The 16,316-nt window shown below is 34.5% G+C and overlaps 4 protein-coding genes across 4 annotated transcripts; all 4 read right to left on the bottom strand.

The window, feature by feature from the left end:
• Positions 1 to 61: 61 nt before the first annotated feature.
• Positions 62 to 2,429, bottom strand: LOC149403455 (very-long-chain 3-oxoacyl-CoA reductase 1-like). Its single transcript, XM_089609957.1, has 3 exons — positions 1,496 to 2,429; positions 1,337 to 1,406; positions 62 to 511 (listed from the first exon to the last, which is right to left on the bottom strand). Exons 1-3 carry the CDS (start codon positions 2,131 to 2,133, stop codon positions 257 to 259), a joined length of 963 nt encoding a protein of 320 aa, XP_089466083.1. The 5' UTR covers positions 2,134 to 2,429; the 3' UTR covers positions 62 to 256.
• A 2,477-nt stretch (positions 2,430 to 4,906) lies between these two features.
• On the bottom strand, positions 4,907 to 7,492 carry LOC149403456 (very-long-chain 3-oxoacyl-CoA reductase 1-like). Its single transcript, XM_089609528.1, has 3 exons — positions 6,797 to 7,492; positions 6,331 to 6,400; positions 4,907 to 5,339 (listed from the first exon to the last, which is right to left on the bottom strand). The coding sequence occupies exons 1-3, from the start codon at positions 7,423 to 7,425 to the stop codon at positions 5,082 to 5,084; spliced, it is 957 nt and encodes a 318-aa protein (XP_089465654.1). The 5' UTR covers positions 7,426 to 7,492; the 3' UTR covers positions 4,907 to 5,081.
• A 1,660-nt stretch (positions 7,493 to 9,152) lies between these two features.
• LOC149403457 (very-long-chain 3-oxoacyl-CoA reductase-like protein At1g24470) lies at positions 9,153 to 11,756 on the bottom strand. Its single transcript, XM_089609593.1, has 3 exons — positions 11,112 to 11,756; positions 9,789 to 9,858; positions 9,153 to 9,567 (listed from the first exon to the last, which is right to left on the bottom strand). The coding sequence occupies exons 1-3, from the start codon at positions 11,741 to 11,743 to the stop codon at positions 9,301 to 9,303; spliced, it is 969 nt and encodes a 322-aa protein (XP_089465719.1). The 5' UTR covers positions 11,744 to 11,756; the 3' UTR covers positions 9,153 to 9,300.
• A 2,149-nt stretch (positions 11,757 to 13,905) lies between these two features.
• LOC149403458 (very-long-chain 3-oxoacyl-CoA reductase-like protein At1g24470) lies at positions 13,906 to 16,070 on the bottom strand. The gene is made up of 3 exons (XM_089609569.1): positions 15,343 to 16,070; positions 14,789 to 14,858; positions 13,906 to 14,334 (listed from the first exon to the last, which is right to left on the bottom strand). Exons 1-3 carry the CDS (start codon positions 16,056 to 16,058, stop codon positions 14,086 to 14,088), a joined length of 1,035 nt encoding a protein of 344 aa, XP_089465695.1. The 5' UTR covers positions 16,059 to 16,070; the 3' UTR covers positions 13,906 to 14,085.
• Between the last annotated feature and the right edge of the window lie 246 nt (positions 16,071 to 16,316).

Below are 16,316 nucleotides of genomic sequence, written 5' to 3' on the forward strand. Positions count from 1 at the left end.
CACAATTTAAATCCTATTAGATTTGGACTATTTTCCCAAGGGTGTATAAAGTCGTAACAACTTACAACAACACAAATTCAATTCATGCAATCATGGAATATGAAAAAAAAGGTAAAAACTTCATGAGTTGTGTCTACAAGTTTTTTTTTTTTTTAAAAAAAAAAAAAAAAAGATGATGATTTCTCAGCACAACATAAGCCTTTGTCAAACTAAAACCTCACATCAGAAACTGTTTTTTTTTTCCTTAGCTTCTTTTCTAATCCTTTTTCCGGGAGTCTTTCTGTTGGCCCTTCTTTCGGATCGCGAGGCAAAACCCGAGACGCCACTTGTCGACGACCGATTCGGGCAGAGCGTGAGCCAGGCTCCAGAGGATCGTGTGAGGCCAGTAAGGCGTGCACCGGGGCTCGTACCCGATCCAGCGCACCCCGGCCCGCGCGTAGCCTTCTGTGGACGGCACGAGGAACGACGATTTCCTGATCGACGCCATCTTCGTCGCAACATACAGTGGGACCTGCAACGGAGAATAAATAATAAGACACCGAGAACGTCAAAAAAAGATTTGCAACAAAGCTCAGAACTTTTTGAATCGGTTAAAAGTGAAATATCTAATTATTACTTTTTTAGCCCCATATTTCACAATTTGTTCTTTCGGTCAGTTAAAATTGAAAACTTGAACAATAATTCACATCACGCAATCAGCTAAAAGTAAAAATCTTAAACAGAGAGACTTGGAACATAAGCAATCAAAACCCAAAAATGAATCTAAATATCAGAAACAATGATGAGTTCAATCCACTTCAGATCATTTGATTTTTCCAGGGAACAAAATGAAAAAGTAAACTATAATACCATATATTTAACAATATATCATATCAAACTCTTCACTCACACAAAATTTTATTTTTTGGTCAACTAAAATTTAAAACGTGAGGAGTATTTCACATTACAAAAAACCCCCAAAAGCAAGAATCTTTAATAGAGTAACTTGGAAATCAAGCAATCAAAAGACCAGAGTGAATCTAAAGATTCTAAACATCAGAAACAATGATAAGCTCAATCCACTTCAAAAATCAACTTTTTCAAGGAACCAAAAAAACAAAAAAAGTAAACTATGATATCATGGTAATCTTTAACCATATATCGTATTAAACTCTCTACTCACACACATTTTTATTTTATGGTCAACTAAAATTTAAAACGTGGATTATTTCACATCACAAAAAAAATCCCCAAAAGCAAGAATCATCAAACAGAGTAACTTGGAACACAAGCAATAAAAAAACCAAAGTGAATCTAAACATCAGAAACAATGACAATAAGCCTTGAAGAGTAATACCTGACACTGGACATCGATTCCGCTTTTCTTGTACTCAACGTAGAGAGATCTCGAAAACTGGTCAATATACCTGAGATTGAATAGCCCATAAACAAACACACATCAAACAAAACCAACACACGAAGGAACAACATCGACGAAAGCAATTCATTTTCATACGCTTTTGTGGCAGCGTAAACAGCGTAGAGAGGATCCGAAGGAATAACAATGGCGGCTCCGGAGCCGATATTGACAATCGCGCCGCTCTTCCTCTGAATCATCCCCGGCAACACGGCCTGAGTCACCTTCGTCGTTCCTTCGACATTGACCTTGATCAGATTCCTCAGAAGCTCTTCATCAACCTCGTGGAAGAACCTCGCGTAAGGGTACGAAACTCCGACATTGTTGATCAGAACTCCGACGTCGAGTCCCTCGATCGTCTCCTTGATCCTCCGGACTCCGTCGTCCAGGTCGCCGGAGAAATCGACCACCACGGACTTGACCTGAACCGCCGGCGATTTCGCGCGAATCGCGTCGGAGACTTCCCGAAGCTTCTCGGGATTCCGACCGACGAGGACGAGGCTGAGGCCTTTGCGAGCGAGCTCGAACGCGTAGGCCTTTCCGATCCCGTCGGTTGGGCCGGTGACTATCGCCCAGGATCCGTATCGCCGGAGATTCTTGCCGGAGCGGACAAAGTTGACGTAGAACCAGCGGAGGAAGGAAACTGAGAGGCGGAGGAGAGAGAGAGATCCGACGGAGAAGAGAGCGAGGATCCACATGGGTTGGGATTTTAGGGTTTCGATGAGATCGACCGCCATGGAAATGGATCTGAGAAGAGACTAAAGAGTGAATCTAATTTGGATATTATTTTGGGGGTTTTTTAATTTATATATAGAAGAGAGAGAGAGAGAGAGAGAGAGGTTGGTGAAGTAGATGAGCGAAAAACCACCGCAATAAAGTCGGAATAATGACTGAGATGACTCAGAGAAGGTCTTAATCAACTCAAAGATTGTGGCTTTCTGGTTCTGGTAGGTAATTTATCTTTGTTTCATCTCAATCCAGGTTTATTAGGAGACTAATTTGGAGGAGAGTGGATAGTGGGAAAATGTGAAAATGTTCGCATGTGATGAAAGAAAATTGGTCGACGTAGATTTGTAGATGAGCCTCAATTCTTCATAACAAGATCAAATCAGAACTCTTGATAATTTAGACAATAAACAAGGACGAAACAAAATGTAAAGTAAGCTCGGAGCTATTTGTATTATAATCGCTCAAAGTAGTATAGAAGTGTTAACTTGAAGATAAGAATCACAAGATTGGAGAGTAAAAATATCAGAGTAACGTGTCGGATATGGATTTGATTGTCTTATATTTATAGTACGGGAAATGAGGTTGCGAGCTCCGGATTACAAGAGACACGTCGTGTGTCAATTGGACTCACTACTGCGTCTTGGGACACCTGTCATTGGAGACCTATTCGTACGAGAGGCAGTTACGGATTGACCGGGTTTACGGGCTTCGTGTCTGCGGGTCTTTGGGGAGCGGTTATCTCGAACTGGCATTTGAATCTTCTGTCGGGCTGGCGCAATTCTTGAATCTGTCAGCAATAAATACATGAGCTTGAATCCAATTTTCTTGTACTAGGTCAAATCCCTCTCTTGTTAGATTAAGGACGAAGTCCAACATCAATGATTTGTTTATTTATTATTTTTTTGTTTGGGAACTTTGAAGTTTGAGTATAAGAACTATAATGTGACTTGAGGAGTTTTTAAATGATTTTTCTTCATAAAATTATTTATTGTACCCGAGGATAAATTAATTATAAAAAATCAAGTTATTTACCAATTGGTGTAACAAATCGGTCAAAGCCTATCATTTTACTTGTAATGTAGATTTTTTTAAGGACTTATAATGTAGATTTTTTTTAAAGACTTATAATGTAGATTCGAATAGTAAGAATTATAATGTGGATTTGAGGACTTTAGTACAATAAATCAAATAAGATATTATATACTTTGTAATTGGTTTATTTAATTATTTTTGTAATCAACGTTAATATTATAAGAAAAAAGTTAATTGATTTAACCGTTTAAATCTCAATAAACTATTTGATTAATAAAGAGATTAGTACCTTGATGGTTTTAATAAGAAATTTATAACGAACTAAGCCACTCAAAACGTGTTCATTTAGTTATAGTCAAAGTTTGAGCAAAATTAGCAATGTAGCCAAAACAATTACGTGGCATATTTGTTAACTCGATTTTGCCCTTTCTAGATTTAAACGGTTTATTTAACTATTTTTTGTAATCGACGCTATAATTATTTTTAAAAAAATCAATGTAACCATTTAAATCTCAATAAGCTATTAATTTAATTAAGAAACTAGTACCTTGGTGGTTTTAACTAAGGTGTTTCAATCAACCATCCACATTGATGACAAACGGAAGACGCTTTTCAGTGCGCGAGACTACGAGATCCTAAAACGACATTAAATTGGCATGCGATTGCGGTTGATGACGTGTCCTAATTTAATCTCATTGTCAAGGTGAGGCATCCATTTCTTATCAATGTCGCCCTCCGACCACCAAATTAGATACTATAAAGGAAGAAATTTACGACAATTGTTTTTTTTTAAAAGGTAAATTTATGACATTGTTGTGTATTTATGAGTTTACTATCTTGCTTTTATTGTAAGATCGTAATTTAACAGAAATTTTTTACTATAGAGAAAACTCTATTGGTAGATGGAATTAACTTCTGTATTTTTACCGCTTTGGCAGTCTAGAATGATCAATTATGATCTTTTGATCCTGAAAGAAAATCTGTTCATGTTTCCGCTGAAAATTAGGCGACAATGCCGTAAATAGATCATTATTAATTCTACTTTAGGCTTAATATAAAATATGTGTAAATGGATTCAGCTAAGTGCAAATGAGGTCCTCTTAACTAAGTGTTGGTATGAATAGCTTTTCTTGTGCTTAATATATTTACGTTAAAAAATTCACGTAATGACTTGCCATGAATATACATGATCAACGAGGCGCCACATAGACGAGAGAGTCGGGGAAAATCCCCTTTCGTTCATCGATCCGAAGACAAAGGCCTCAAGCGCACCGTTGAGCTCAATTTAGCTCGAAGTCGAGACTCATTTTCCCCTTTAAAAGTCGCATTAAATACGTACTATAGAGTTCATGCTTAAGAACACATTTAAATGCACATGGGAAATTATAATCTTTCCCAAATATTAAATGCACATGGGAAATTATATCCTTTTTCTAAGACCGTGTTTGTATAACTTATAAGTTATAACTCATTTAAAAACCCAGTATGTAGCAGCTTTTAATGCAGTTTGTTTGTTGTAACTTTCTTCACAGTTATTTACAACTTATTTGGTTGAACTATACAATATATAATTATGTATGTACGTATGTGTGTGTGTTAAATTATAATACACTGTGATTTATATGGTTGCTAGCCAAACTATGAGATAGCATTCAGGTCAATTTCATGAATAATAAATTTTAAAACGTTGCTACGTAATAAATTTCCTAAACCATATATTTTTGAATCTGTACAGTTATAAATGGGACACAACAAACAACTACTTTGTTGACATTTTATATGAATCAAATCAATAAAGGTACACACTCTAGGTGGGTCAACTTAACAACAAATTCCATAGTGTCCTCTTTTATTGAAAATGATAGCATAGGTGTATCAACTATCAAGTATCAACATATTAATGCAAAACAAGTTATTATGCTCATTATTTTATTTTTTTCATAGCGTCCTTCATTTTTCCTCTCTTGTTCATGCCAACGAAATACGAATAGAGGCATCGATTGAGTATAAAATCGGGCAATGATTTCGCGACGAACGACTGAATTGAGTGAGACCAATAGGGCGTGCAAATAAGCTCGTAGCCCATGCTTCGAATGCTTGCTTTGCTGTAACTTTTCGGCGAAGGAACGAACAAAGAGCTTTGTTTTATCTTGCTCATCTTCGTAGCCACTAGTAATGGAACCTAAACACAAAAAAAAAAAGTCAATAATAACTTAGAGGAAAAATATTATGGAAAAACATGAATGCTAGATCCTAATTAATAATGTTCATATATAAATTAAAATTAGTTGGGGTTGAATGCTTCTGATATTTTTTAAAGGAAAGACAAGAATATAGGCATGGATTATTGTAATGGGAAAAGTTGTGGGGTCAAAATTGTAATAATCACTAATTTTGTTCAGGAATTGCTTATAATTCACGTAGCCCAATAGAGGCTTAAAGCCCATCTAGAAAATGGTCCGATCCAAAAGAGCAATCTCTATAGAATTTTATCATTGAAACGAGTGGATATTAAACCAAATTTTAATAGGTCTAAATCTAGTTAACCACGATTTACTAATACTAAAGGTAGGCATTTAAAATTTCATGGAATTTTCTTCGGGTCTTACTAGAATCCATTCCTTCGGTTCAAACAATATCATAATTCACGAATAAGATAATAATAATGTAAAAATTTAAAACAAAAATAAACTTTAAACTTCGTGAAAAAAATATTTAAAAAATATATATTCGGTGAAAAAACCGAAATTCTATGTACTGTGAACATAATTCTGGGTACCGTTTTGGAACTCAAACATAACATAGCTCCGGTTCTGTTATGATCCAAACGCCCATATTTACAATTTTTCGAGTTTTAGAATTCAAAATATAAATAAAAAAAGTATTTTTTTTTCTATAAAGTAGTGCGTAAATAAATAAGCGCGGTGCAAATCCAAAACAAAATAATTTTTCGTGGCGAACCGCCGTAATTGCGGGTCCCTGATTGTCATACACATGTTTAATTATATCTTATAACTTTTCATGAAAGATATCATGGGATTCAGACAGATCAACTACACCAAATACTTTATATAAATAAATTATTATAAGAAACACATGAAAGCAACAAAATAATAATAATAATAATAATCTAACAAGAGATCAGAGAAATAGAACAAGAGAAAAACTAGTACCTGACACTGAATGTCAATTCCAATTTGCTTGTACTCAATACCAATGCATCTCGAGAACGTGGCCAAATACCTAAGATATAAAAATACACACATTATAATCAAATAAGAAAGACGAAAAATAATGTTTTTTATTTTAGGTAAACTGAAATTCAGTTTCTAGTTTCAATTTTTTTTTAGTATTAAATGAACTAACACCACCAAGGACATTTACCTAAACAATAAAAAAAATTTGAGTACTGATGAATAGTAATAAAAAAAACTGTGTACTAATGAATTAAAAAAAATTGAGTACGAATGAATGAATAAACAAAAATCATGGTCTAAATTTCTTAATTACTCGTTTATTTCGCTTAAAAACTTGATTATTTTTCTAAAAAATTGGTTTAGTTTTGAATGATTATTTTGTCTAATATCTATCTTCATGAATTTAAATAGATAAAATATGGAAGGAAAAAAGAAAACATACGCTTTGGAAGCAGCATAAACGGTGTACAAAGGGTAAGATGGGAAAATCGCAGTGGAAGCAGATCCGATATTAATTATAGCTCCTCTCTTCCTCTTCAACATCCCGGGAACGACAGCCTTGACGATCCACGTGGCAGCCTCCACGTTCACACGCAAGATATCCATCACCACCTCCGGACCCACCTCGTGAAAATAACTCGCGTAAGGGTACGCCAAACCCGCGTTATTTACCAAAACGCCCACGTCCAGGCCCTCGATCGCCTCCTCCACGGCGCGTCGCACCTCCTCGCCGTCGGATCTCGCGAGGTCGATCGCCACGGTCTTCAATCGGACGTCTCTCCTGAGGCCACGTATCTCTTCCGTCAGCGCCGAGAGCTTCTCGGGGTTTCTCGCGACCAGGACGAGGTTTAGGCCCTCCGAGACCGCCATTTCGATGGCTAGGGCTTTTCCGATCCCGTCCGTTGGACCGGTGATTACAGCCCACGCGCCGTAGCTGCGCGTGAGGCTCTTCTTCGGCCTCAGGAACGTGATTCTGGTCCAGCTGAGAAGCTTGGTTAGGGTTTTCAAGCACGAGATCAAGCCTAGCGATGTGACGAAGAGTACTATGGCTTGGCCTAGGTCAAACTCCATGGCCGTATATACTGTACTGGTTTACGTTAATATAATCAATGTATTTTGATGTATATGTATATATATGCACAGACAGGCACGAAGCCAAGTGGTATAGCCCCCCCTCAAAAATTTTTTTTTGCACTTTTTACCCAGTTTTTAATTTATTTTTACATTTTTTTACCCTCAAAATTTACAAATCAACCTCCCCTGAACTTTTTGTTGCAAATTAGCCCCCCCTAATTTATATTCCTGGCTTCGTCCTGTGCACAGAGTACACTTGTGAAGGTAATGCAAAGAGTGTGTGAAGTGTGTGATGACATGTAAAACATGTCATATTTACTATTATTATGAGAAAAAAAAATAATAACATGACAATTAGCTGCGGGTTTTAATAGAATTACGCATTAATTGGAGTTGTTGGATGGAGACAGAAATTTATTGGACTGAGCTAGAAAGGACGTAGAAAGGACAATCATGGGGGCTTATAGGTAAAAATAAATTTAGTGGGGTTAATTTGTAAATTTTGAATGTAAACTGAAAAACAAATAATATAAAACAGTAACGAAATACTGAGACGGACTATATAGCCCCCCAGTTCCTGCTCTATAGGATGAGAAAAAAAATTCTTGATTTTTATTGATATATAGCTTGGACTTATCTTGTTTGATGTTCAAAATTTAAGGCATCGGATTTGTATTCCTTTGATAAAATTACAAGCGATATTTTGAGACCGGAAATTTAATTCTCATCATACTACACAATTTTATTGGTGGTTAATAAGGTATATGCAAAATAAAAGAAAAGAAATAAAAAAACAGTAATGAAATAGATATAAATAAAATTTGAGACGGACTATATATAGTCCCATAGTCCCTAGGGCCTTCCGTCCATGCTCTATAGGATGAGAAAAAATCTCTTGATTTTTATTGATATATAGCTCGGACATATCTTCTTTGATGTTCAGAATTTAACGCATCAGATTTGTATTCCTTTGATAAAACCACAAGCCATATTTTAAGAAAGGAACTTTAATTGTCATCACGCTACACAACCTTTATTGGTGGTTAATAAGGTATAGCCCTTAATCCAACGTAACCAAAACACGATTGATAAAACAACAAGGTATAGTATTAACATACGAATTGATAGTAGTTCACTCTCAGTAGTACGTGTAAATTATGTCCATATTACTACTGCATATCTCGCTGTGATCAAAATCGTGAAATTAAGTAAGTGTACAATCTTTTCGTACAGTCTTCAAAGAAAAACAGGCGCTCGAATAATATTTGTATTTCTATGAATATTATTTGTTTGTGATATTATTTGGTGGCTTTCAATATCATATCTTTGGCAATAGCTTATATATGTCATTTTTTTTATATTAAAGGTCACATAAAGCTCAAATTAAATGGCGGATCTCATCTAATACTACCCAGTAAATTTAGAAGTAGGATTTGATATAACATCAAATTCCATAAAACTCAGAGCGGATAGGATTTGATAGTAGATCACAAAGTCCAAAGAATAGTTTATAAAGTCATACATTTGTCTTATGATAAAAAAAAAATATTAAATCGTGTTTAATCTGAAACTGTGTATTTCTTTCATATTTAAGTGATTTTATTTAACGGTACAACTGAAATATAATATTAAGTACTTTTTGCTGAAAAAAAAATATTTAAGCGTATGTTTATGAAAATATTACATATTTATGCTGCCATTTTATTTATTTATTTATAATGAGTTATGAGGAGGGGGGATTATTTTTCAGCTTCGTCAACGTAATATTTAAATATTTTTATTTGCAAGAAAAATGGTTTATACTTTATATTCGTTATATCAATTCAATTAATTATCACCATATAAGTTTTTGAACAACGCTTGCTTTTCGTTCTAGCCAGCTGCTATAGTCAACGAAGTTCCTCTCTCCGCGCGTCTACGAACACCAATAGCCAAGCGCCACGTGTCCAAGATGGAGTCGGAGAGCAAGCTGGCGAAGAACCACTGGACGTAGTGGGGCCAGTAGGGTGTGCAACGCTCCTCGTACCCGATCCTTCTCACGCCAGCTGTCGCGTACTCATTGGCCGACGCTATAAACAGCGACGTTTTCTCTATCGACGCTACCTCCGACACCATTTTCGTCGCCACGTACAAAGGAACCTGATCAAATTATTAGACTCTAACTTAGATTAACTAATTAATTAATTTCCACAAATGGCTAAGCCTTTGCATGCTAATTCTCTCTGTATTGAATGGCATGTACGTATTAATAAAGACGTCCTTATATGAAGCAACTCAATGTGTGGTGAAATGAACGAACACATCACAAAATATATATATATATATATATATATATATATATGTATATACATATTTATAACCTGACACTGCACGTCGATTCCACTGTTCTTGTATTCCATGTAGAGGCATCTTGATAATTGGTCCACATAACTGCATATAATTTTATCAAGAGCAACGAGTCAGATCTGATTATTTTTAGTTAAAATTGAAAGAAAAAAAAAAAAAAAAATTGGACTCGTAAGAATTTTATTATGTGTTTTTTCTTCAGGATCCTGATAATCAGTGGTTATATTTTATACGCACAAAAGAGGTGAAGAAGTTTTGACCGTAGAAACATTTATTTAACTCGTTGAAGTGTTGCTGAGATACTAAAAACATTTGTAGTTGGGAACTATAAATACCAATTAGTTCGATCGATCGTAATAGAAGTACACGAACACGACAATATTATTCTTGCCCCTAAATTTTGAGTATCATTAGTTTTAGTATTGTTGAGATTATCCATTTTTTTTTTCTCTAATTTAATCTTCTTTAACCCTCATTATCTTAGTGTCTGAACTCTGAATAGGGAAATTGATGCGGACAAACAGAAAGCTATGTAATTAGTTAAATTCACAGCAACCAGATTTTATTAATATTTAAAATTTTAGGGAACTAGTGTTTTACTTTTCAATTCTTAGTAGATGGAAAGTAAAGATTGCCATAAGACCAATAAAAACGATGAAACATTTGGCATCGAAATGTACAACATATGGTCCATCAAACCATATCTGGAAATCATTTATGATTTTAGAAAGGACTGCACAAAAGTAGGTATAAGTGCTGAAATAATTAGATTAATATTATGAACCGTGAAATATTACACGTGTTTTATGTCTTACAAATTGACCGTAAAATAAACAAGTTTTCAACTACCAATGAATTCTCTTATAAAATGACTACAATGCAACAATAATATTATAATACAGAAACAAGCATAGCAAAATTCGTCAGAATATATATATGGATTTCATTTTGTTCTTTCAAAAGCTCTTAAAAATAATATATGTTAACTAACTGTACTTTCCTATATGTTCATCTACACTAATTTAATCAAGTAGGCTAAAAAATTATATGTGTAGAATTCTTTAAAAGAGAAGACCATATCTATATCAACGGAAAATCAAGATAGTGCTTGTTATAATTGTTTATCACATTCTTGAACAGAAAAAAAATATATAATAATTAAACGGAGAGTTAGGCATACAATATTTTTTTTGCTAGTTTTAATTTTTTTTTTCTTTTTATTGTACTTTAAAAATTTACAAATTAGCTTCTCCCACTTTTTTTTTTTTTTTTTTTTTTTTTTTTTGCAAATTAACCCTTCAAAAAAAAAAAATAGAACTATCCGAATACGAGCTTACGCTTTAGTCGCGGCGTAGACGGTGAAGAGAGGATGAGAAGGAACAACAATGGCGGCTCCGGATCCGATACTAACAATCGCTCCTTTTCTCCGAGCGATCATGGCCGGAATAACGGCTCTCGTAACCCTAGTTGTTCCCTCCAAATTAACCCTCACAATGTTCATCCAAACACTCTCTTCCACTTCATGAAAATACATAGCCTTCGGATACGTGACTCCCACGTTATTTATCAACACCCCAACTTCCAATCCCTCTATCGCCGCCTCGATAGCTTCCACGCCCTTTGCCACGTCATCGCCGGAAAAGTCAACCACAACGGTCTTGACCTTCGATTCCGGATAGTCTGCCCTGATTTGATCGGAGACGGTATTTAGCTTCTCGGTGTTTCTTCCGACTAAAATGACGTTTAAGCCCTCGCGTGCCAGCTGGCACGCGAAGGCTCTTCCTATTCCGTCGGTGGCTCCGGTGACCAAAGCCCAAGAGCCGTACGTGGCTTTGAGGTTTTTGGAGGGTCTTATGAAAGTGACGTATATCCATTTTATGGTTTGTATTGACTTCTTAAGGATTGTGAGAAACCCTAGAGTGGTTATGAAGAGAAGCCAAATGGGTTGTTGAAGAGCGAGTGTGAACATTGTTTTAGGGCTCTCTCTCGTACGTTAGGTTCAGAAGGAGATGAATATTAATATTTATATATTGTTGGGGAGTTAATTTAGTTGAGAGTTTAATTTTTCTTTTCCCTTTTATGGGTTATTACTTATTACCTAGCTAGCGATTGGAATAATTATATATTAAAATAAATTATATTAATTAAAGTGATTCTAGCTCCAGCTGTGAGTGTACTGTGTTTTATAGTTTTATTAGGTTCCTAGAATTAAATTTAACAAAAAGTGAAAAAGAAATCTAAACTCATTGTAACTCAATGTACGTAGAATAAAAATGTTGATTTAAACCCAAAAAAAAAAAAAAAAAAAATTGTGATTCAAATTGTTGATACGTGAATGGTGAGGATTCCACATGGAAGTCGCTTCATATTGTTATGAAACGGTGACACTTTTTTCAAGTCATTTAATACAAAATGACATATTGAAACATTTTTTTTTCCTTCCACGAGATGATATATTCGTGAAGACAATAAAGCCACACAAGTTATAGTCATGGCTTCAACGGTGCCACTTATTTCGTTTCTCATTAGTTCATTCATGCAAACTCACACTTTTATTTGGACCCAAAAAGTAGGTGCTAATATTCAGATACAGATATATACTCACACTCTTTAAATTTCTCAACTGGCCTGGGTTAAGGGCTAACTAAAACTCCACACAAGCCCGATGTGGAATTTGAATATATTATTATTTTTAGGACCGCATTGCTTTTTTCTACCCTAATATATAGGGCTCAAATTGTCATAAATTCTTGAGGTTGAGATTAAAAAGTTATTATTATTATTATTATTATTATTATTATTATATATATATATATATATATATATATATATATATATATATATATATATATTAGTGCCGTGTTAGTTGAGCAAAATGAGACATCACATTTTTTTTTTCTTTATATAACTATATTCATAATATTAATAGTACATATATATATACATTATTCATAACATGATTCATCTGTACCAAATTAATGAAGGGTTTCTCATTGATATTGTGAATTTTATGATTTGGTTGGTTATTCTTGTCTTACTTGCATTATATTGCCCATGATTTTCATAAAGGAAATCCCATGCGTGAGTGTGATGTTGAAAAATATTCGTGACTGTAAGGATCAACGAGACAATATAAATACATATATATATATATACATATATATGTATATATATATATATATATATATATATATATAATATCCCAAAGAAAGAGAGAAAAAAAAATTAGTAATAGGAGAGGAATCAATATGAGACAATAAATATGTCGTTGTCTCGTAACTAAGTTCAGTCACGGTAGAGATAAGAAAGTACTGAACAGTTTGTCCTTTTTGCCTGTAAAGGCTTTTTTGAGTTTTCAATAGAGAAGTGTATTCATCACCAACTATTCTACTTTTAAATGATGTCTCTCAACTACAAGAATTAATGTACAAGTAAGCCCAATATATCATCAATGCAATACTAACATTTTTCTTTGGATTTCTAATTTAATTCTGTGTTTTGGTCCCTTCTGTCAAGTTTATTAAGAGACAGATCAATTTTTTATATATGAATTAATATTCAATAATGTGTCTCAAGAGATGTCAGGTGAATCAGAAGCCTAGAGTAAAATGTTACTCGCTCGATTTAAATGTATCTACATGTGAGTGAAGAGACTATAAAGAGAAGAATTAAGGGAGCTAGAATTACCGTGAGGAGATTCTTTATTATTTCATCTGAATTACAGAATTATGATTACAAAGTCGGTACGTAATGAGACTAAATTACCGGGGGACTCGAACCCATCTCCTCATTCTTAAATATAATATAATTTGTACTAAATAAGCAATTAATTACCGTATAGATGACTCATTTTGTGTTATAAAGTTAAGTGGAACCGGATTTTGTGTAAAAACAAAAAAAAGGTAAGCTCTAAAACGGATTTTTAATTATCGTCCTCGAGAGGAGTATAAAATTCGTTATTAAATAAAATCGTGTACGAAAATTGTAATATAAGAAGTATGATGCTGGACAATGACTATAAATAAATAAAATTTTCTTAAATGACGAGCATGTGAAGCCGAGAGCGGACATGTATGCATTGGCGATGCAAACACTTGAATAAATTAGTTCATTATTATTTTTTATTTGGGGTATTAATTTGAAATACTTATCGTTTATGTCGTGCAAACAAAGACGTTGTTAGACGAAACGATGGATACTACTACAAATATAGGCATCGGGTGCGAAACCAATTTCATTACTACTTTGAACTGATCAATCTTTAGGAAATACACCATAATTTATGAACATTTTATTCCCTTAACTAATATATCATGTAGAAAAGTCCCCTAGTCTTCGGCGAAGCCCAATGGTGAGACGCCACTCGTCGAGGGTATTATCGGAAAGCAAGGTGGCAAAGAACCATTGGACAGAGTGGGCCCAATAGGGAGTGCAACGGTGTTCAAAGCCGATGCTGCGAATCCCGGCTCTTGCATAGTCATCGGCCGATGGTATAAACAAAGACGATTTCTCAATAGACGCCACTTCGGAGACCATTTTTGTCGCAACGTATAATGGTACCTAATCCCAATTAACGGAAAAAAAATTCTTATTATTTTAGACACACGTTTTAATATAATGCTAAATTTTTAACATAATCAAGCTTGTTAAAAACTAAATCAAATTTTGAAGGGGGGTATATGTGCAAATAAAATGATTTAAAATAGCAAAAAGTATATTATACAAAGTATATAATATTTATAAAGACTTGGAGGGGACACCTTAACCATCACCGAAAAGCATATATTGTGGTAGTTTAGTTGTATTTTTTTATACATGTAAACGACTATGCCTCAATTCTAGTTACATTATATTTACATGCATCCATCAATATATAATATAAGTTACTTATATACGGATAGCATGGAAGAATTAATAAATGGAACAAAAAAAAAGAGTTATTTCTTATGCAGAAAAAAAAAATCAATGATAATTACTCTAGATTTTACCATAATAATTCATATATATTATGTACCTGGCACTGCACATCAATTCCACAGCTTTTGTATTCCATGGAGAGACACCTTGAAAATTGGTCAATGTAACTGGTCCAAAAACGTATAAGATGGGGTAGTGTAAATAATGAGCCCAAAATGAACCAAAGTAGTAAAAACACAGTTGAAGTAATTACTTTTGCAAGGTTGTTGAATTATCAATATTTATATATATATATATGCTGGGTTGAACTAAATTGATATTTTGTGCTATATATTTATGATGATTAGAAGTTAATTTAATGATATCTACATTCAATAAATAAGTAAACAGTGGACTTGATGTTTTTTGTTTTTTTTTTTTTTCTTTTCATTTTCATGTTTTTACCTAGTATTGTAATTATTCTCTTAATAATTTATTTTTATTAATAGATAAAAAATACAATGATAATTATCCAACAGTTTTTTAAAATACAGTTTATCAAAATTTATAAATACAGAATACACGCACACACATGTATATTAAGTTTCATCAAGAATATTAAACACATTAAAAAAAAAATAAAAAAAATAAGGGTTTATATATTTAGCTTACGCTTTAGTAGCCGCGTAGATGGTGAAGAGAGGATGAGAAGGCACAACAATGGCGGCTCCGGATCCGATGAAAACGATCGCTCCTTTTCTCCGGCGAATCATGGCCGGAATAACGGCTCTCGTAACCCTAGTTGTTCCCTCCGAATTAATCCTCACAATGTTCTTCCAAACACTCTCTTCCACTTCATGAAAATACATAGCTTTCGGATACGTGACTCCCACGTTATTTATCAACACCCCAACCTCCAATCCCTCTATCGCCGCCTCGATAGCTTCCACGCCCTTTGCCACGTCATCGCCGGAAAAGTCGACCACGACGGTCTTGACTTTCGATTTGGGATAGTCTGCCCTGATTTGATCGGAGACGGTATTTAGCTTCTCGGTGTTTCTTCCGACTAAAATGACGTTTAAGCCCTCGCGTGCCAGTTGGCACGCGAAGGCTCTTCCTATTCCGTCGGTGGCTCCGGTGACCAAAGCCCAAGAGCCGTACGTGGCTTTGAGGTTTTTGGAGGGTCTTATGAAAGTGACGATTATCCATTTTATGGTTTGTATTGACTTCTTGAGGACTATTAGAAACCCTAGAGAGGTTATGAAGAGAAACCAAATGGGTAATTCGTCTCTTGTGATCACGGTTTGAAGAGTGAATAATGAAAGCATATCGTTTTGTATTTTAGTTTTTCTTTCACTTCTCATCCACGAACTGTATAATATTACCATTATTTATATGCTTGAGAGAGAGAGAGAGAGAGAGAGAGAGAGAGAGAGAGAGAGAGAGAGAGAGAGAGAGAGAGAGAGATATGCAAATGTGTTTTAAAGAGCAATGAATAAGGATCGGCAGATTGGTACGGGCCATGTTAACTTTGATAGGGACATTTTTGACAAACATATGATACAAGACGTCCATGTTAAATCTGTTGGCATTTAAACCCTAATTAAGTTTAATTGAAACCATTAATAACGTATTTAGTGATGATT

This window comes from Urtica dioica, chromosome 3 (assembly GCF_054948205.1).
Source record: "Urtica dioica subsp. dioica isolate 48M chromosome 3, U.dioica_male_clone48M_v1_H2, whole genome shotgun sequence".
Taxonomy (NCBI): Eukaryota; Viridiplantae; Streptophyta; class Magnoliopsida; order Rosales; family Urticaceae; genus Urtica; species Urtica dioica.

What these genes read in the sequence shown, in the direction of transcription:
- LOC149403456 (XM_089609528.1), bottom strand. Translation starts at nt 7,425, where the DNA reads ATGGAGTTTGACCTAGGCCAAGCCATAGTACTCTTCGTCACATCGCTA. An exon ending in GTTTATGCTGCTTCCAAAGC is followed by an intron (nt 6,401 to 6,796) that starts GTATGTTTTCTT and finishes TTTATATCTTAG; the next exon opens with GTATTTGGCCACGTTCTCGA. An exon ending in GAATTGACATTCAGTGTCAG is followed by an intron (nt 5,340 to 6,330) that starts GTACTAGTTTTT and finishes TTTTGTGTTTAG; the next exon opens with GTTCCATTACTAGTGGCTAC.
- LOC149403455 (XM_089609957.1), bottom strand. Translation starts at nt 2,133, where the DNA reads ATGGCGGTCGATCTCATCGAAACCCTAAAATCCCAACCCATGTGGATC. An exon ending in GTTTACGCTGCCACAAAAGC is followed by an intron (nt 1,407 to 1,495) that starts GTATGAAAATGA and finishes ATTCAATCTCAG; the next exon opens with GTATATTGACCAGTTTTCGA. An exon ending in GAATCGATGTCCAGTGTCAG is followed by an intron (nt 512 to 1,336) that starts GTATTACTCTTC and finishes TCTCCGTTGCAG; the next exon opens with GTCCCACTGTATGTTGCGAC.
- LOC149403458 (XM_089609569.1), bottom strand. Translation starts at nt 16,058, where the DNA reads ATGGTAATATTATACAGTTCGTGGATGAGAAGTGAAAGAAAAACTAAA. An exon ending in ATCTACGCGGCTACTAAAGC is followed by an intron (nt 14,859 to 15,342) that starts GTAAGCTAAATA and finishes TTTTTGGACCAG; the next exon opens with TTACATTGACCAATTTTCAA. An exon ending in GAATTGATGTGCAGTGCCAG is followed by an intron (nt 14,335 to 14,788) that starts GTACATAATATA and finishes AATTGGGATTAG; the next exon opens with GTACCATTATACGTTGCGAC.
- LOC149403457 (XM_089609593.1), bottom strand. Translation starts at nt 11,743, where the DNA reads ATGTTCACACTCGCTCTTCAACAACCCATTTGGCTTCTCTTCATAACC. An exon ending in GTCTACGCCGCGACTAAAGC is followed by an intron (nt 9,859 to 11,111) that starts GTAAGCTCGTAT and finishes AATTATATGCAG; the next exon opens with TTATGTGGACCAATTATCAA. An exon ending in GAATCGACGTGCAGTGTCAG is followed by an intron (nt 9,568 to 9,788) that starts GTTATAAATATG and finishes TAATTTGATCAG; the next exon opens with GTTCCTTTGTACGTGGCGAC.